This window comes from Cavia porcellus, unplaced genomic scaffold (genome assembly GCF_034190915.1).
Source record: "Cavia porcellus strain 051 isolate PalLab524CR breed Dunkin Hartley unplaced genomic scaffold, mCavPor4.1 scaffold_17, whole genome shotgun sequence".
Classification (NCBI taxonomy): Eukaryota; Metazoa; Chordata; class Mammalia; order Rodentia; family Caviidae; genus Cavia; species Cavia porcellus.
The window spans coordinates 70,842,767-70,862,709 of NW_026947500.1; the positions used below are offsets into that span (position 1 = coordinate 70,842,767).

General features: G+C 41.0%; 1 protein-coding gene across 3 annotated transcripts; it reads left to right on the top strand.

The window, feature by feature from the left end:
- Positions 1–29: 29 nt before the first annotated feature.
- LOC100726980 (zinc finger protein 564-like) lies at positions 30–19,491 on the top strand. 3 transcript variants are annotated; one of them, XM_063228728.1, is made up of 6 exons: positions 65–231; positions 6,437–6,479; positions 7,356–7,469; positions 17,564–17,690; positions 17,888–17,945; positions 18,245–19,491. In XM_063228728.1, the coding sequence occupies exons 4-6, from the start codon at positions 17,672–17,674 to the stop codon at positions 19,218–19,220; spliced, it is 1,053 nt and encodes a 350-aa protein (XP_063084798.1). In that variant the 5' UTR covers positions 65–231; positions 6,437–6,479; positions 7,356–7,469; positions 17,564–17,671; the 3' UTR covers positions 19,221–19,491. The 3 variants fall into 3 exon arrangements, with proteins under 3 accessions (XP_003461313.2, XP_063084798.1, XP_013005680.1); XM_013150226.3 differs by lacking the exon at positions 7,356–7,469; XM_003461265.5 differs by lacking the exons at positions 6,437–6,479; positions 7,356–7,469 and having other exon boundaries at positions 30–231.
- The last annotated feature ends 452 nt before the right edge of the window (positions 19,492–19,943 follow it).

The window sequence follows — 19,943 nt, forward strand, 5'->3', positions numbered from 1 at the left end:
GGCGGAGGGGCGGGGCCGTAATGACTAGCCAATCAGCCGCGCCTTCGCAAAGGGGTGGGCAGTCGCTACGCAACGCCCGGTGCCCTCGCTGGTGCTTCCGGCAGCGCTGTCATTGGCTCTCTCAGGTCCGGCGCTGCCTCAGGTCTGTGTATCGCAGCCCTTGTCCCTGCGGGGTCCGCAGTGACCGTGAGAGCGTAGAGAGGACGCCAGGACACCCAGAAGCCAGAGATGGTGAGTGCGCGGGAGCCTGGGTGCAGGGCCTGGTGGAGCCGGCCGGAAGTGGCCCTAAGGGGAGCCGGGGCCGCCGCTCGGTCCTCGGTGTCCTCCAGGCGCGGGATCGGGACTGGGTCGGCAGCGGGGACCGCGGGATCCGCGGGAGGGACACCGGGGACATTGACTCGGGTGTGGGGTTCGTGCGCGGGAGCAGCTGGGGCAACTTCCCCTCACCAGTTCGCAGCGTTGAGATCAACTATTTGCCCTTAATTCTAAATTGATTGATTGAGGTTCTAGGAATTGAACCCAGGGCCTCTGCACTGAGCTACATCCGCAGACCCTTCCCCTGGTCTTTTCTATTTTATTTTGCCACTGGGTCATGCTAAGTTGCGTAGGCTAGGCTTGAATTTGTGATCTTCCCAAAATGCTAGGATCACAGGCCTGTACCACAACGCCCGGTTTTCAACGTTTTTAACGCAGGGAGTATTTAAATTATTTTTTCACAGGGCCCTGGGTGGCTGTATTTAAAAGACTGATTGTTTAGGTTTGTTAGTATTTTATGTTAGAGGAGAGCAGATAATAACCACTTTGAATCATCTTCTCCAAAACGCACACTAAGAAACTCCTTGAGATTGAAGTTCTTTGGGAACTTGTCTGAGGGACCTGTCCATTATGCATAGCTGCAGGTCAGCGCCTTACTTGCCTGGGTGGGTTACCTCGAAAGGTTTTATTCGCTGAGCCTCAATTTTTCAGTAAAAGTAAGTTGTATTTAATCAGTATACAACTGCAAGCAGAGACACTGCAGTGACACCCAGGATTTGGAGGCAGATTTATTTTATGGTGATGGGCACTATTAGGGGTCATACCCAAAATGTCAGGCTCTGATCCCTGGCCGTCTAGGGCTTGTATGGGATATTCCGGCAGGAAGTACAGAGACAGGATGGCTTGCAAACTGGAGATTGATTGGCTTATACAATGCGCCTCATAGCGACCGGTTGTTTCCAAGAGACAGAAGCAACCGGAACCGGAACAGGAACAGGAGCTGTACCTGGGCAACTAAGAGACTGAAGTCTACTGGCTGGGGCAGGGAGGATATTTTCTGCTACAAGTAGGGTTTGGTTTTGAGTCTCACTGAACTCGCCATTCTCCTGCCTCACTGGTCTGAGTCCTGTGAAAGAGAAATACGAAATATTTCCCTGGAGTCAAGAAGGATATGAATTTCAAGGACAAAATAAGTAGTCCTGGCTTACATTCTGCTTGCTTCTATGGTATGGGAACTGAACTGAATTATAGCCCCAGCCTCTTTTATTATTTTTAAAAACTGATTCTTTATTTCCGTTTTTCGAGACAAGGTCTCCCGTTGTAGGCCAGGGTGGCCTCAAACATTTGATGACCTTCTGCCTCAGCCTTCCAAGGCTGGATTACCAGCATGGGCCATCATTCCTGGTTTAGTTTTTATTTTGAAAGAAGGTCTTCCTAAATTGCCCCAGCTGGCCTTGAGCTGGTTATCTTCCTGCCTCAGCCTCTGTTACTGGCCTTCCTCTTTTCTTTCTTTCTTTCTTTCTTTTTTTTTTTTTTTGTTTTTTTGTGGAGGTACAGCTAGGATGGAACCCAGGGCCTGCAACTCCTCTACCACTGAGCTACACCCCCAGCCCGTATTTTATTTCTTAGAAATCTGCACGTTTTTCTGCTGCTGGGCACGTATACTAGTTTCTCAGATCTGTTCTTTTTTGGGGGAGGGTGGTACTGGGAATGAAACCCAGGACCTTGCCCTTGCCAAGCAGGTGCTTGTGTGCTGAGCTACAGCCTGCCCCTCTCCGATCTATGCTTTTGTTTTACATGCTTTTAAATGGGATTCCAGGGATTAGACATGGAAAACTTCCCACTGTTCTGATATTGTGTATTTTTTTATTGGCACGCTTTAGATACACATAATGATAACATTTATCACAGGGCGTTTGTACCTTTACATGATACATCTCGCTTCCTTTTCCCATTTTCCTCCCCTCCTTTCAGCACCTCTTCCCCTCTTTACAAAAGCTTTGTTTCCGTTTTAACCTTAGTTTTTCTTTGTCCTTCCTTCCTTTCTCCCTTTCCTCAGCCTGGTTCCCCTTTGAACAATGTCTTCCTATTTTGCAGGATTAGTTACACCGTTCGGTCCTTATTTACACTGTCAGCTTCTCATATCAGAGTAACAGTGCTATATTTACAGATGTGTGTCTGTTTTATTTCACTTAAAGAGTATGGTCTTAAGGTCCATCAATTTACCTATGTATGTCTCAAGTTTATCATTCTTTATAGTTCAGTAGTACTCTTGTATAAGATAACATCTTTTTATTTATTTTTAACTTGATGGACATTTGAGTAGTTTCCAAGATTTAGCTATTACAAACTATACTGGTGTAAAAATGAGTGTGTGTGTATCATTGTGGTATGATATTTTAACTCTTCTGGGAAGATACCCAGAAGGGGAATAGCTAGATCAAATGGGACCTCTAGTCCTAATGTTTAAAATTTTTTTCAAATCATTGTTTTTCAAAGAGAAAAAAATGTTTTTGTGAGTTTTTTTTTTTTTTTTTTTCCTTTTTGAGACAGGGTCTCAATGTGCAGTTCAGGCTAGTCTTGGGCTCACTTTGTAGCCCAGGCTGGTCTCGAACTCGCAGTGATCTTCTTGCCTCAGCCTCTCGAGTGCTGGGATTATAGGCCTGAGCCATCATGTCCGGCTGTGTGTGTCTTTTTGAGACAGGTCTCTCTATGCAGTTCAGGCTGGTCTTGAGCTCATTGTGCAGCCCAGGCTGGTCTTGAACCCACAGTGATCCTCCTGCCTCAGCCTCCCAAATGCTGGGATTACAGGTGTGTGCCACCATGCCTGGCTCAAAAGAAAATTTCCGAACACATCAATCAAGGAGCAACAATGTTACACACACTGTATTGTCATCCCCAAATCATTCACCCAGAGCACAAGACATCTGCATTGAATTGTCCTGACAATGCTAGCACAAATGTTTCTCTTCAGTGAACTCAGAGAAATAAGTAGTATAACTTATCTTATATATGTTGTTTCATTCTGCTTCACATACTAGTGAGACAATACAATGTTTACACATGTGTGACTGATTTTTTCACTTATGAGTGTGGCCTCAAGTTCTATCCATTTTCCTATACAAGTTTCAAATTTATAGTTCTTAATGGCTGAGTAATACTCCATTGTATAAAAATACCACATTTTTTAAATCCATTCCTTAGTTGATGGGCATTTAGTTTGTTTCTAAGATCTAGCTGTTACAGATTGTGCAGTTATAAACATGTGTACACATGTATCACTGTGGTGTGGGTTTTTAATTTTCTTGGGAAGGTACCCAGAAGACGATAGCTGAATCGAATGAGAACCCTAGTCCTAGTTTTTTGAGGAGTCTCCACACTGACCTCCACAGTGGTTGCACCAGTCTGCACTCCCTCCAACGGTGGAGAAGACTTCCTTTTTCCCCACAGCCTCCCCAGCATTTTTTATTGGTTGATTTATGGATAGCAATTCTTTCTGGAGTGAGATGGAATCCCAGCAGTGTTTTTTTCTTAAACATTTACAATTTTATTTAAAGAGAAAAAGGGTAGAAATAATACATAATTTCAAAAAATAAACAGTAAGAAATCACTAGTTGATAAATTATATATTGTCCTGTTAGAAATAGTTGTTCCAGTTACAATAGTACAGCATATAAAGTGGACATTCAGACAGCGAGACTGCAAACAGTTCTGTTCAATGATCCAACAAAAACTTGGTAATATGGTTATCAGTCCTATACACTTAAACATACATGCAGTTATATCCTTTAGAACACTTTCTTCTCTTTGGTTTTATTACTCTTACAGTTCTTACTTCTTTTTACACTAGAGACACAATGATATTTATAAATATGATTCTTACTTATTTCACTAATGAAGATAGCCTCAAATTGTCTCCATTTGCCTATGAAGGCCTCAAGATCATCCTTTTTTATAGCTGGGTAATATTCCAATGTGTAATTTCCATTGTATGTCACATCTTTTTCATTTACTCTGCAGTTGATAGAAATCTTGGTTGTTTCGAAGATTTAGCTCTTACAAATTGTGCTGCTATGAACACGGGTGCACATACATCACTGTGACATGACCTTTTCAGTTTTTCTGGGAAAATACCCAGAAGGGGAATAGCTGGATTGAATAGAACTTCTAATCCTAGTCTTCTGAGAAGTCTCCATACTGATTTCCATAGTGGCTGCACCAGTCTGCTCTCCCAGCAACAGTGGAGCAGTGTTCTTTTTTCCACACAGCCTCACGAACATTCGTTATCAGTTGATTTCTTGATGGGAGCTATTCTTTCCCGAGTGAGATGAAATCTCAATGCTGTTTTACTTTGCATTTCTCGAATGACCAGTGACGGTGAACATTTCTTCATGTATTTATTTGTCATTTGTATTTCTTCATCTGAGAATTTGTGTTCATCCCAGATGCCCATTTTTGGAGATGGTCTTTGAATTTGGGGGGCTTGATGTTTTTCAATTCTTTATATGTTCTGAGTATAAGTCCTTTATCTGAGGGATTGCTGGCTAAAATTTTTTCCCATTCTGTGGGTTTTCTTTTCACTCTGTTGGTGATTTCTTTTGAAGTGCATAAACTTTTAAATACGAGATCTCAGTTGTTGATTCTTTGAAGTGTTTCCCATGCAGTTTGCGTTTTGTTCATAAATTTTCTGCCTACCCCTATGTCTCCAAGACTTCTGCCTACCTTGTTTTCAAGTAGATTTAGTGTTTATGTTTTGATATTTAGGTCTTTGATCCATTTAGACTTTAGTTTTGTACATGGTGATAGCATAGATCTAGTTTCAGTCTTTGGCATGTGGAGAGCCAATTTTTCCAAAACCATTTATTAAAGAGGCCATCCTACTTTCAGTGAACATGTTTAGCTCCTTTTTCAAATATCAGGTGGCTGAGTATCTTTGTGGTTGGGTTGGCATCTTCTGATCTGTTCCATTGATTCTCAGGTCTATTTCTTTGCCAGTACATGCTGATTTTATCACTGTGGCTTTGTAGTATAGTTTCAAGTCAGGAATTGAGATGCCTCCTGTCTTGCCTTTGTTGCCCAGAATTGCCTCTGCTATTCTAGGTTTCTTCTGTTTCCAAATGAATTTTAGGAATGTTTTCTCTAGATCTGTGAGATATGTTAATGGTATTTTGATTGGGATGGCATTAAATCTGTATAGCCGTTTTGGGAGTATGGCCATTTTCACAGTGTTGGTTCTTCCTAACCAAGATCAAAGAATATCCTTCTAGTTTCTAATACCCTTTTCAATCTCCTTTTTTAGCGTAGCATAATTTTCAGCATATAGATCTTTTACATTCTTACGTTAATTTTTAAGTATTTCATTTTTTTAGATGCTACTGTGAAGGGCTCTATTTCCATAATTTCTCTTTGGATGAGTTTTTTGTTTGTGTTCAGGAATGCTATTGATTTTTGAGCATTGACTTTGTATCCAGCTACACTGCTGAATTTCTTTATTACCTCTAGTAGTCTTTTAATGGAGTTTTTTGGGTCTTCTATATAGAGTATTATGTCATCTGCAAATAGTGATAGTTTAACTTCTTCCTTTCCTGTCTTTATTCCTTTTATTTCTCTTTCTTGTCTGATTGCCCTGGCTAGTAATTCCAGTACTATATCAAATAGGAGTGGTGATAGTGGACATCCTTGTCTTGTTCCTGATTTTAAAGTGAAAGCTTTCAGTTTTTGTCCATTTAGTATAATGTCGGCTGTTGGGTTGTCATAGATGGCTTTTATAAAATTGAGTTAGACACTGTGCATTCCAAGTTTTTGAAGGGTTTTTATCATGAACATGTGTTGGACTTTATCGAAAGCTTTTTCTGCATCTATTTGTTTTTGGCTCTGTTGATGTCGTGTGTTACATTTATTGATTTGTGTATGTTAAGCCATCCCTGCATTCCTGGAATAAATCCCACTTGGTCATGGTGTGTAATCTTCTTGGTGATTTGCTGCATTTTGTTTGTCAGTATTTTATTGAGAATCTTTGCATCCTTGTCCATTAGTGAGACTGACCTGTAGTTCTCCTTTTTGGTTGGGTCTTTCTCTGATTTTGCTATAAGGAATGATTTAGGGAGGATTGTTTCCTTTTCAGTTTCATTGAAGAGTTTAAGGATTGTCAGCATTAAATACTTCTCTAAATTTCTTGTAGAATTCAGCGATGAATCCATCAAGACCTGGGCTTTTCTTTGTTGGTAAGTTTTTAATCACATTTTCAATTTCAATAGCTAATACTGGGTTATTCAAAATTACTATATCTTCTTGGTTGTTTCTAGGAATCTGTCCATTTCCTCTGTTTTCCACTCCATGTGAGTGGAGATTTTCAAAGTAGGTATTCATGATCTTTTGAATTTCCATGGGATCTGTAGTAATTTCCCCATTTTCAGTCCTTATTGTGTGAATTTTGGTTTTTTTTTTCTTTTTCTTTATAAGGTTAGCTAGAGGTTTGTCAGTTTTATTCTCTCAAAAAACCAGCTTTTTGATTCATTAATTCTTTGTATTTATTTTTAGTTTCAGTTGCATTTCTGCTCTTTTTTTTTTTTTTTTGTTGTTGTTGTTGTTGTTGTTGTCTTTTTGCTTTTTATCGGTACCGGGGGTCGAACTCACGACTGCCTGCTTGCAAGGCAGGAGCTTATGCCGCTGAGCTAAATCCCCAGCCCCTCTGCTCTAATCTTTACAATTTCCTCTTTTCTATGAACTTTGGGTTTAACTTGCTTTTCTTTTTCTAGAAGCTTGAGATGAAGCATTAGGTTGTTTATTTGTGCTTGTTCTGTTTTCTTGATATGACAATTTATTGCTGTATATTTCCCTTTTAAGACCGTTTTCATTGCATTCCACAGATTATAGTATGTTGTTTCTGCATTTTCAATGAATTGCAGGTATTGCTTTATTTCTCCTTTAATTTCACCTGTAGCCCACTGGTTGTTCAAAAGGTGGCCATTTAATTTCCATGTATTTATGCAGGTTTTGCAATTTCTTTTGCCATTAATTTCCAATTTCAGTGCCCTAGGGCCTGATATTATGCATGGGATAATTTCAATAACTTTGCATTACTTAAGAATGTTTTATAGGATAATATATGGTCTGTTTTGGAGAATGTCCCATGCGATGCTGAGAAGAATGTGTATTCTGATGTGGCTGGGTGGAACACTCTGTAAACATCTGCTAAGTCCAATTGCTCACAGGTATCATTCAGTTCTATTATTTCTTTGCTGACTTTTTGTCTAATTGATCTATCTCTTTGTGACAATGGGCTGTTAAGGTCCCCTGTTATAATTGTGTTCTTTTGTATGGTTTTTCATGTCCATTAGTATCTGTCTTATATAGTTGGGTGCTCCTGTATTTGGTGTATATATATTTATAATTGTTAGTTCTTCCTCTTGAATTTTTCCACTAATGAATATGTAGTGACCTTATCTCTGTTAATCATTTTATGTTTGAAGTTCACGTTGTCTGCAAATAGAATAGTTACTCCTGCTTTTTTCTGGATTCTTGTTGCATGGAATACTGTTTTCCATCCTTTGACTTTTAATCTGTGAGATTCCTTTTGGGTCAGATGTGTTTCTTGTATACAGCATATTGTGAGATCCTGTTTCTTGATTCATTCTGTCAACCTATTTCTTTGGATAGGTGAATTAAGGCCATTTATATTTATGGATATAACTGATACGTACAGGCTCGACTTTGCCATGTTAAGTGTTAGTTGTTTGCTTTCTTCTTGTCCTCCCTTGTTTAATTGCTTGTCCTACCTGGTGGTTTCTTTCTGTTGTTGTTCTGGGGATTATGGTCATTTTTATCTCTATCTAGTATGTCTTTCAATATTCTTTCTAGGGTTGGCTTGATGGATGTGAATTTCTTCAGTTGTTCTTTGTCATGGAAGTATCTTATTTCTCCATTAAATTCGAATGAAAGTTTTGCTGGCTACATCAGTCTGTGTTGAAAGTTATTCTCTTTCAGGGCTGAAATACCTCACGCCTAGCTCGTCTTGACTTGAGTGTTTGTGCTGAAAAGTCTATTGTGATTCTAATGAACTTTCCTTGATAGATGAGTTGTGTCTTTTCTCTAACAGTTTTAGTATTCTGTTTTTATGCTGCATGTCTGGGATCTTAATTATTATATGTCTGGATATAGATTTTTGTTGGTTGTGACTGTTTGGTGTTCTGGATGCCTCATTTATCTGCATATCAGATTTTTCCCCATGTTTGGGAAATTTTCTGCTATTATTTCTCTGAATAGTTTACCTGTGTCATTTGTGTTGACTCCTGCATCTCCACTGATTCCTATTAGTATTATATTATTTCTCTTGGCATCATCTTGAAGCTGCTGGACTGTCATTTCATGCTGCTTTGTTATTTTTAAAAGTTGTATGCTTTCATGATCGCTAATTGTGATCCATCCTCAAGGTCCAAAATCCTATCCTCTGATAGGATTATTTCCAGAAGATGAAAAATATTTCCAAAACATGAGGAGTATAAAACAAAAGAGGCTCCAGTTTCTGGCCTTTGCTAAAAAAACAAAACAAAACAAAACAAAACAAAACAACAACAAAACCAGAAGAGGCCGTTTATTCTGGGAACACAGGGAGAGAGGACAGGCCTGCTGGCCGCTGGAATCTAGCGATCTCTCACGCGAACATGTGGCATGGGGGAATATAAATAGCCTAAGCTTAGGGCAGTGCCCTAAGGCCATTAGAGATGCACAGGTATTTCATTGGCACACATTTGGCGCCGGGGCAGGTTCCGAAGGGGGGTGGTGGTATATGGTTACAGGTAAATCTCTAGGGGCAGGGGAGGCAGGAGCTCCCTAATTCCGGCTGAGGCTTTTTCTGGCTACAGTGTCTGGTCTGGGTCAGCAACCCTTTCATCCTGTTTTATGGATTCTGCTTGTTTTCTATATTGTTCATTCAAGGTTTCAACCAATTTCCCATGGTCCTGTACTTTTTTCTCTTCTTTAGCTGTGCTTAGCAACTCCTTTTTTTTGGGGGGGGGGATCTTTTTCCTTTTTATCGGTACGGGGGATCGAACTCACAACTGCCTGCTTGCAAGGCAGGCACTTATGCCACTGAGCTAAATCCCCAGCCCCAGCAACTCCTTTACTAAGGTTGTTATTTCTATCTTTACATGGGAGAATACTTCTAATTTGATTTCCTCTATAGCCTCATGGAGTTGTTTTTTTATTTCACTGGCTATCCTTTCAGAGATTTACGGTGTGTTACTTTTGAAGTCCTCTATTTCAGTGTCTCCTGTACTTGCTCCTGGTGGACTAGATGTTTGAGATTGCTTTTTAGTTTTGCCGTATTTCCCTTTTGAGTTAATATTTTCCCACTAGTGTCAACTACTGGTAGTGTATATCTTGGGGTCCTTGTGTAAGGCTGATCTTTATCTAATGGCTGGGTTCCCCAATGAAGAGATGGGCCAGGCATCTGACTTCCCACTGCAGGGCCTGTTGAGTGAGTCCTATATTCTTCCTGAGCTGACAAGCCTAGTAGTATTGATGTAGGTCAACTTTTAGTTCCTGCTATTACTTTGTCTGCTGGTTATTCCAGGTCACAAAATCTCCCTGTTTATAGTATTTGTGTCAGCTGAGGACCTACTGTGTCCCTATTGTGTGTCTGTGTGTCTCATAAGCCCCTTAGACTTTCTCCAAGTTGGGGGCATCCTTATTGGCACACTCCTCACTCTGCCTGATGTTTTCTGTGTGCAGGAAAGAGTCACCCACACTCTTGTCAGGTCCTTGTCACCAAGGTCTTACAGTTAGTTGGAGGGAGCTTTACTACTGGCCTATTTACCCACTGTACACCTCTGTTTTAGGGGCATTCCTGCTGAGGTCTGCTGAGTCTCCCTTCAACTCAGCATGGTTGATCCACTGCAGGTTAAGGTTCTGGGAGGAGGAATGGGAGCCGAAGATCGAGTACTTGGTCTAGGTGATGGGGAGGGTCGCTGAGGGCAAAGGCAATAGGTGCAGCATTTCCCCAGGCTGGTGGGAGTTGTGCAGGAAGTGCGTGGTGGCGCGGCCCAAGGTCCCAGGGCAGCGTGGGGTTCCTTAGTCCCCAGCAGTGTTTTAAGTTGCATCTTCCGAATGACCAGTGATGCTGAACATTTTTTCATGTATTTATTTGTCGTTTGTACCTCTTCACCCGAGAAGTGCATATTCATCTCAGATGCCCATTTTTGGACTGGGTGTTTAAATCTGAGGGCTGTGCTGGGTGTGGTGGTGCAGGCCTGTGACCTCAGCACTCGGGAGGGCGAGCCAGGAGGATCTTGAGAGTGTGAGGCCGGCCTGGGCTACACAGTGAAACCCTGTCTCAGGAAAGAAAAAACGATTGGTCTGAGTTTTTAAAGTTCTTTATATATTCTAGATGTTAGCCGTTTGTCTGAGGAACAGGTGACAACATTTTTTTCCCATACTGTGAGTCCTCTCTTCACCCTACTGGTGATTTCTTTTGCTGTGCAAAAGCGATTTACTGAGATGAGATCCCAGGTGTTGGCAGTTTGTGATAGTTCTTGTGCAACTGGGATTTGGTTCATAAAGTTTTTGTCTATACCATGGTCTTGAAGAGTTCTCCTTATTTTACCTTCCAGCAGATTTAATTTTTCGGTTTTAATATTTAGATCTCTGATCCATTTCAATTTCAGTTTAGTACATGTGAGAGACATGGGTACAGTTTTAGTCTCTGACATGTGCAGAGCCAGTTTTCCCAGCACGGATTGTTAAAGAGGCTGTCTTCCAGTGAAGGTGTTTGGCTTCTTTGTCAAAGATAAGGTGGCTGATGTGTTTGGAGACATTTTTGCATCTTCTAGTCTGTTCTATCGGTGTTGGGTCTGTTTTTTGCCAGTACATGCTTTTGTGGGGGGTACTGGGGATCGAACTCCGGACCTCACGCTCGCCAGGTAGGTGCTTACACCGCGGAGCTAAATCCTGAGCCCCTCCATGTTGTATTTATCACAGGAGCTTTGTAGCAAAATACCATGTTGGGGCTGTGATGACCCCCGCCTTATCTTTGTTGCCCAGAATTGCTTTTGCTATTCTAGGTCTTTTGATTCCCAATGAATTTTAGGATGTTTTCTCTAATTCTGTGAGATATGCTATTGGAGTTTTGATCAGGATCTTGTTAAATCTGTGTAACAAATTTGGGAGTACGGGCATTTTCACTACGTTGGTTCTTCCTATCCATGATCAAGGGCTGTATTTCCATTTTCTGATACCCTCTTTGACCTCCTTTTTTGGAGTACTGTAATTTTTGGTGTAAAGCTCCTTTACTTCATTAGACTGAGTCCCAAATGTTTCATTTTTTGTTTTTTTTTTTTTTTAATTTTTTTTTTAATTTTATTTAAGGAGAAAAGAAAAAAAAAGCAGGGAAAGGGTACAAGTTATACAGATTTACAGAAAAAAATGAACAGTAGGAAATCACTAGTTAATGGATTACATATTGTCATCTTAGAAATAATTGTTCAAGTCACAAAATTAGAGCTTGTAAAGTGGACATTCCATCAATGATACTGCAAACAGTTCTGTTCATTGATCCAATAAAACTCTGTGATATCATTTTCTATCTTATACACTTAAATATACATGCAGTTATATAGTTTGGAGCACTTTCTTTTCTTCTCTTTTGTACCATGACTATTTCACATTTTGGGTTTCATTGCTCCCACGGTTCTTATTACTTTTTTGGAAGAGAGTAAAACCAAATGTGACATAACAGAACAGAATCAGTCAAGTCAAAAGGGTGGACATAATAGATAATGTAAAAACATAATATAAGGTGATCAACAATGGTTACCATAATGCCTCCCGCTATCTCTAATAGAATTGCCTATATCATTAGTTACAATACAATTGAACAAAACAGTAAAGAACAAAACCGACAAAACCAAAACATTGGAGACATTGTAGGTCTTCAAAAGTAGACAAAAGTCAACAAGAATGGGCGTCATAATGAATCTCATTATCTTCACAGCTGATGCCTAAACTTTCGAACCTGATACTATCCAGCAAAACAGAATAGGGGAACATCAGTTAAAAACCAGATGGTGAGAGTAATACAGGGCTTTAAATCAAGGTAATGAAAAGTCAAAGTGGGTTACTATAATATATCCTGCTATTTTTTTTCCTTTAATTAAAAGGATAAAGATAAAAAAGTAAATAATGGAGTGGAGATTGAGATAAAAGAGGGCATAACAACGAAACAGCGCAGATCAAAACATAACCATTTAAGCAGAATAGTGTTTCACCACCAGATAATCCTAACCTAAAAGTAGTTACCATATTGTTTCTTTCTTTGAAATCCTTGAGTACAACTTCGTATACTGTAGCATTAAGTATATCAAAACAATGTAAAACCATTCAAGAGAATGACAGCATTACAGAGTATTTAGAATCGACTAACAAAATGAACAATGGTTTCTGTATAATCTCCTTGTCTTTAAAAGGTTTTTGCTTATACTATCGTACATAATAAAATCCAATAAGATACAGCCTATTTAGACCATTGGAGACAGAAGGACAAAAGCTAGATGAGACTTCAAAACAAGATGATACTAAATCTGTATTACCTATTAAGATGTCATTTTCTCCAAAATAGCTGTTCCTATCATCCAATCTTCTCTGCCTCATTTCTGTTAAGCTCTTTTTCTGTCCGTAGCTGTCAGTTTGTCTTCTTCATTTTGTTCTCTGCTCCATTCGTTGTGGCCTCTCTGCCATTATTTCTGGATTCTTTGTATTTTTCTTTTTTTAGAATATCCTGCAATACTCTCTGTAGAGTTGAATTGGTGGTTGCAAATTCCCCCAGTTCCTCTTTATCCTGGAAGCACCTTGTTTTTCCATCAATTTCCAGGGACAGTTGTGCAGGATATCTCAATCTTGGCTGGAGATTATTATCTTTCAATGCTTGAATTATTTCCCCCCACGCTCTTTGTGATTTGATGGTTTGTGCAGAGGAATCTGCTGTAATTCTGATGGGTGTTCCCTTGTAGGTGGTCTGTTTCTTGTCTCTTACAGCTTTTAATATTCTGTTCTTGTATTGAATTTCTGGAATTTTTATTATTATATGCCTGGGTGTTGCTCTGTTTGGGTTGTAGGTAGCTGGGGTCCTGTATGCCTCATACATCTGAGTATCTTTACCTTTTGCTAAATTAGGAAAATTCTCCTGGATTATTTCTGTGAGTAGCTTTTGTAGTTCACTTGTTTGTGTCCCTACTTCTTCTTTTATGTTCTTAATCCTTAAGTTATGGATCCTCTTATCATCTTCTTGTCTTTGTATTATTGCTGTTTGTTTCTTTGTTATTTTTAAGAAGTTTTTCATTTCATTCTCCCATATTACAAGTCTGCCCTCCAGTTCAGATAGTCTGTCCTTAGTTTCTTTCAAGCTGTTATGCCAGTCTTCTATAGACTTCTTAGTATCTTGGTAGTCCCTTTGAACCTGCTTCACGTATTCTATGCTTTCTCTGTTTTCTCCATCAAACAATTCTCCCCTTTTTTTCTGTTCTTCCATTCCACCACCTGTTTTTTCTTGGGTGGTACTTAGCATTTCTCTAACTATTCTGCATACTTCTAGCTTCAGGTCATTGATAACTTCATTCCTGAATTGGTCTATGAGGCTCTCTATATGGTGCCTTATGTGTATTGGTGTGGTGTCTGCTATTGCCTGTTTCTCAGAATTGGGGGCCGAGGAGCCTTTCTTGTTGCTGCCTCTTCCCATGCTGCTTCTTCTTCTCTGTTCCTTATATATGCAAGCTTATATAAGAGGCCCAGCTTCTCTCCCAGTCAGCCACAGCCTGATCGAATTGCGCCAGTTAGTTGTTCCCGCTCACCGCTGTGCACCAGGGAGTTACGGACCAGGCAGCCTACGCGTCTCCCCTCCCGGCCACCGTCAGGCTCTGGGATCTGGGTTGGGACAGTCTACCAGGTCTGCCGGCAGCGTCACGCAGGCCAGGCACTTTTCACCAATCCCGCCCGAGAGGGGGATGTGTGGCTGGAGTCCCACCGCGCCCTGCTCCCGCAGGACTGCCCGGGCCCAGAAAGTCCTCTGCTGGAGTCAAACTGTGGTGGAGTGTCAGTTTCTCTCACTCACTCACCTCACCACAAGTCAGTGCACGCCTCCCTGCCGTTCGCAGATTGCCGTTCTCAGAGCTTCCGCGCGTCTCTCTCCTTGCCGAGCCGCTGTATAGGCAGCCAGCCGCTGTGCGGCGGGAAACCCAAATCGCCGCTTACAATGGCGCGGGGTCCAGCCTCCACACCGAGGCTTTTCTGTTCCTGTTTTAGCACCAGGACTGCATTCCAAGTTGGCTTCTCTCAGCCCAGTTCGTTCCTGAGTCAGCAGAGCATATCTCCACCGACTTATGTCTCCTTAGTCCGCACCATTCCTGGCTTCTGAGCCGAGTCTTTCAGAGAGCCTCCGGTAGTTGCTGTTATCTGTCCGCCATGTTCTCCCGGAAGTCCCAAATGTTTCATTTTTTGGGATGCTATTGTTAAAGGTGCTGTCTCCCTAATTTCTCTCTTGGTGAGTGTTATTTGTGTACAGGAAGGCTATTGATTTTTGAGTGTCGACATGGTATCCAGCTGTGCTACTGAATTTGGTTATTGAATTAAGAAGTCTTTTGGTAGAGTTTTTGGGGTCTTCTGAGTAGACCATCATGTCATCCCCAAGTAGTGATAATTTAACTTTTTCCTTTCCTATTCTTCTTCCTCCTATCCAGTTGCTCTGGCTATTGTTTCCAGAACCATATTGAATAGGAGTGATAGTGGACATCTTGTCTTGTTCATGATTTTAGAGTGAAAAATTTCATTTTTTGACCAGTTAGTATAATATTGGTGGTTGGTTTGTCACAGAATAGCTTTTATCAGATTGAGGTAAAGGCCATCAATTCAAACTTTCTGTAGCGTTTTTTTTAAAATCATGAAGGGATATTGAACTTTGTCAAATGTGTTTTCTGCATCTATTGAGATGACCATACAGTTTTTCTCCTTGGTTCTGTTAATACTGTGTAACACATTTATTGATTCGTGTGTTGCACCATCCTTGCATCCTTTGGCATTCTGTTTCCCAGTATCTTAGCAAGGACTTTTTACATCTATATTCGTGAGGGAGATTGCTCTATAGTTGTCTTGTTATTGGTTAGACCTTTCTCTGGTGTTGGTATCAGGGTAATGTTTGTTTTCAGGAATGAATGTGGGAATATTATTTCCCTTTCAGTTTCATTAAAGAGTTTGGGAAGTAGTGGCATTAGATCTTCTCTAAATTTCTTGTAGCATTCAGCAGTGACTCCTATCAGGACCTAAGATTTTCTTTGATAGGTTTTTAATTACATCGTCAGTTTCACTGACTGATATCAGGTTATTTAAAATTTCTTATATCTTCTTAATTCATCTTTGGTGATTCACATGTACCTAGGAACTGTCTAATTCTTCTGTATTTTCCATCTTATTGGAGTAAAAGTTCTTGAAGTAGGTATTGATGCTCCTATGGATTTCTGCAGGATCTGTTGTGATTTCACCCCTTTTCATTCCTAATTGCTTGAATTTGAGTCATTTCTTTCCTTTTTTTTTAAATAAGGTTGACTAATGGCTTGACAGTTTTATTTACTCTTTCAAAGAACCAGCTGTTAGGGGCTGGGGATTTAGTTCAGCGGCATAAGCGCCTGCCTTGCAAGCAGGTAGTCATGAGTTCGATCCCCGGTACCGATAAAAAAGAAAAAGACAAAAAAAAAAAAAGAACCAGCTGTTTGATTCAGTGGTTCTTTGTACTGTTTTCTTAACCTACTGCATTCATTTCTGTCTGATTTTTATAATTACCCCCCTTGTGTGAGCTTTGTGCTTGACTTGCTCTTCTTATCTAGAAGCTTGAGGTTCAACATTGGATTATTTGAGTTTCTTCTGTTTTTCTGCTATGGGAAGTCACCGTTATATATCTCCCTCATAGGACTGCATTCATTGTGTCCATAAGTTCCAATCTGTTATATTGTTTAATTGTAGAAACTGCCTAATTTCTTGTTTAATTTCATTTGTGAGCCATTGGTTGTTGACTAGGGTGTTACTTAATTTCCATGTCTTTATGAAGTTCCTGTGGATTCCTTTGCCATTGATACCCAGTTTCATTGCAGTGCGTCTGATAATGTGCATGGGATAGTTTCAATTCCTTTGCATTTAAGCAAGTTCTGTGAGGTAGTGCATGCTGCCCTCTGTAGCTGAAGAGAATATGTATTCTGGTGTTGTGAGGTAGCACACTGCAGACATCTCCTGAGTACATCTGTTCAAACATTTGCTTTAGTTCTGATATTTCTTCTTAGATTTTTTGTCCAGTTGATCTGCCCATTTATGACGGTGGGATATTGAGGCCCCTCTTTGCAGCTGTGTTAGTGCTCATTTGATTTTTCATGTCATTAATGTTAGTTTTATATAGTTGGGTATGCTGATATTTGGTGCAAAATGTTTATTTTTTGCATATATATTTGATTTTTATTTCTTTCTCTTGGCTTGTTCTAAGATTTAGAGATCTTCTTTGTCTCTCTTAATCAGTGTTGGCTTGAAATCCACTTTGTCTGCTAATAGAATAGCTACCCCTGCTGTCTTCTGGGTTCCTGTTGCATGAAGTATTGTTTTTTACCCTGTGACTTTCAGTCTATGAATTTCTTTTTGTGTTAAATGGGTCTTATGTGCAGCACACTGTTGGACCTTGCTTCTTGATCCATTCTGCCAGTCTTTGTCTTTTGATTGGTGACTGGAGACCATTTACGCTGTACACTGTTATAACTGGTATGTACTGACTTACCCTTTCCTGTTACTATCCCCGTTTAATTACCCCATGGGTTCATCCTGTTAGGGGTCATGGAGTGTAGTCCTCATTATCTCTTTCTAGAATGTGCTTCAGAACACTTTGGAGTGCTGGTTTGGTGGTCCTGAATTTCTTCAGGTAGTCTTTGTCACAGAAGTGTCTTATTTCTGCCTCAGTTTTGAATATAATCAGACATGGTGGGCTGGGATGTAGTCAGTGGTGGAGTGCTTGCCATCTTGCACCAGGCCCTGAGTTTGATCCCCCCCAACACACGTGCACACACACACTATAAATATATAAACATGGAGACCAGTTCCACATGTGCTCAGTGCTGAGAGACTTCTGAGACAGTGACCTTGGGCAGAGGTTAGAATCTGACAGCCACCTTCATTTTCCGTAGACTAAATGTAGATCCAACAGAAGTGAATATGAGCTTTTTTAAAAAACAGATTGAACAGAGGGCGTCTAGTCTGTGTCACCACTGTAAACACATCTGGGATGTTTCAGGACTCGGTGACCTTTGAGGATGTGGTTGTGAACTTCACCCTGGATGAGTGGGACCTGCTGGATTCTTCCCAGAGAGAACTCTACCGAGATGTTGTGGGGGAAATCTTTATGGACTTGGCCTTCATTGGTAAGAAGACAGCCTCTCTTTACTGAATTAGAAGACATGTCTTTCTTGTCCAGCAGAGCCGTATCATGGTCTGAGATGTGGGAAGGGGTACTTCAGTAAATTAATGGCCTGGTGGCAGTCCACTGTGAAAATAGCATCTAATATGTTTTCTCCTCCTTCTGACAACTCAGAATGATTTTTCTGGCTCTGCATTACAGGGGAAAAATGGAACCAGAACATTGAAGATTGGTACAGAAATCAGGGGAGAAATTTAAGGTAATTTACAGTGAAAGGAGAAACCAGTATCCCACACAACAGTATTAGTATGTCATAGTAAAATTTAAAATCGTAAATCAGCTCAGCTCTATAAATTTGCACCAGAAATATGTATTGAAATGTTAGATGCCCAATGTTTGCAAAATAGGAAACGTTTCTTAGAGATTGAACACTTTGAAACAACTCAGACAAGAGTAAACAAACCTGTGCTTTCCCCAGTAACAATAAAAAAGTAACTTTAAGCTATGAAGAAGTGTGAATTATTAGTAAGCACGCCATACTGTTTTCATTTCTTTCAGCAGTCACATTGTAGAGCGCCTCTGTGAAGGTGATGCAGGTGGTCGCTGTGAAGAAACCTTCACCCCGGTTCCAGCTCAGAACTGGGAGCAGAAAACCCTTCCGGCAGTAGAATCCCAGCACTGCCGTGTGTGTGGAATAGTCCTGTCCCGGTCATGCTCATCTGACCCCATCTCATCCCCCACGGGACCAGAACTACAGGAACAGCAGGAATCAGAAAGGAAACTGTACACCTGTGGGCAGTGTGAGAAGGCCTTGAGCTGTGATTGCCCTTTCCCAATTGATGACAGGAGTCACCCTGGAGAGAAGCCCCGTGAATGCCCAGCACATGAGGAGGCCTTCATTTCGGTCACCAGCCTGGGAGGATACGTGATAGCACACGCCGGAGGTGGACCACACAAGTGTTCCGTGTGTGGGAAAGGCTTGCAGTACCCCAGCTCGCTCAAGATCCATGAAAGGATTCACACGGGAGAGAAGCCCTTTCAGTGTGCCCAGTGTGGGAAAGCCTTTAGCTGTTTAGGTTCGGTTCGAAGACACCAAAGAACCCACACTGGAGAGAAACCCTACTCATGTAAGGAGTGTGGAAAAGCCTTCAGCTCCCTCTCAGGCCTGCAGGGACACACCATGAGGCATACCGGAGGTGGGCCTCATCAGTGTAAGGAATGTGGCAAAGTTTTTAACTCCCCCAGTGCCCTAAAGAAGCACGAGAGAACTCACACGGGAGAGAAGCCGTACCCTTGCAGGCACTGTGGCAAAGCCTTCATCTGCTCCACTTCCGTCCGAAAACACGAAAGGACTCACACTGGGGAGAAACCCTACGAATGTAAGCAGTGTGGAAAGGCCTACATTTCTCTCTCCGGCCTGCAGGGACACGTGATTAGGCACACTGGAGACGGGCCCTACAAGTGTAAATTCTGTGGGAAGGCCTTCGGTTCTCCCAGCGCAGTCCTCAGGCACGAAAGTGCCCACGTTGTGTAGGATTCCTCTGACTCAAGGGATGGCAAAGCCTCCATTTGCCTTCCAGGCATTCAAAGATGCATAATAACAGTGGAGACTCATCTGACAAATGTAGGGTCTCTGAGGCGGCTAAGGAAATTTGATTATTCCGAGTACGGGAAAAAACTCATATTGGTGAGAAACACCACAAATGTAGCATGTATGAGAAAGCTTTAGTCCATCAAAGTCTGTTTGGAATGCCTGGTGCCCACACTGGTAAAAACCCTATGAATAAAAAATGAATTGAAACCTGTTTTCGCAGATGTTTTTATTTTACTTTATTTTTAAATTTATTTTTTATTTTTTTGAGACAAGGTCTCACTGTGTAGTCCAGGCTGGCCTTGAACTCACTGTGTAGCCCACATTGGCCTCAAATTCATGGTAGTCCTGCCTCAGCCTTCTGAGTGTTGGGATTACAGGGCTGTGCCACTGAACTGGACTTCCCAGTTTTTTTGTTTATTTGGTTTTTTTTGGTACTGGGCATTGAACTCATGACCTCACACTTGCCAAGTAGGCACTTAAGCTGTTGAGCTAAATCCCCAGCCCCAGTTCTTTTTCAAAAAGTAAAATCATGAAATTATAAATTATTGGTAAACAATGAAACTTTTTTTTTTTTAATTTGGTTTTTTTGAGACAGGATCTGGTTATGTAGTTCAGGCTGGCTTTGAAGTCACTACGTAGTCCAGACTGGCCGCAGATTCACTG

Coding starts and splice junctions, on each gene's coding strand:
- LOC100726980 (XM_003461265.5), top strand. Junction 17,691..17,887: donor TATGGACTTGGCCTTCATTG/GTAAGAAGACAG, acceptor TCTGCATTACAG/GGGAAAAATGGAACCAGAAC. Junction 17,946..18,244: donor AATCAGGGGAGAAATTTAAG/GTAATTTACAGT, acceptor CATTTCTTTCAG/CAGTCACATTGTAGAGCGCC.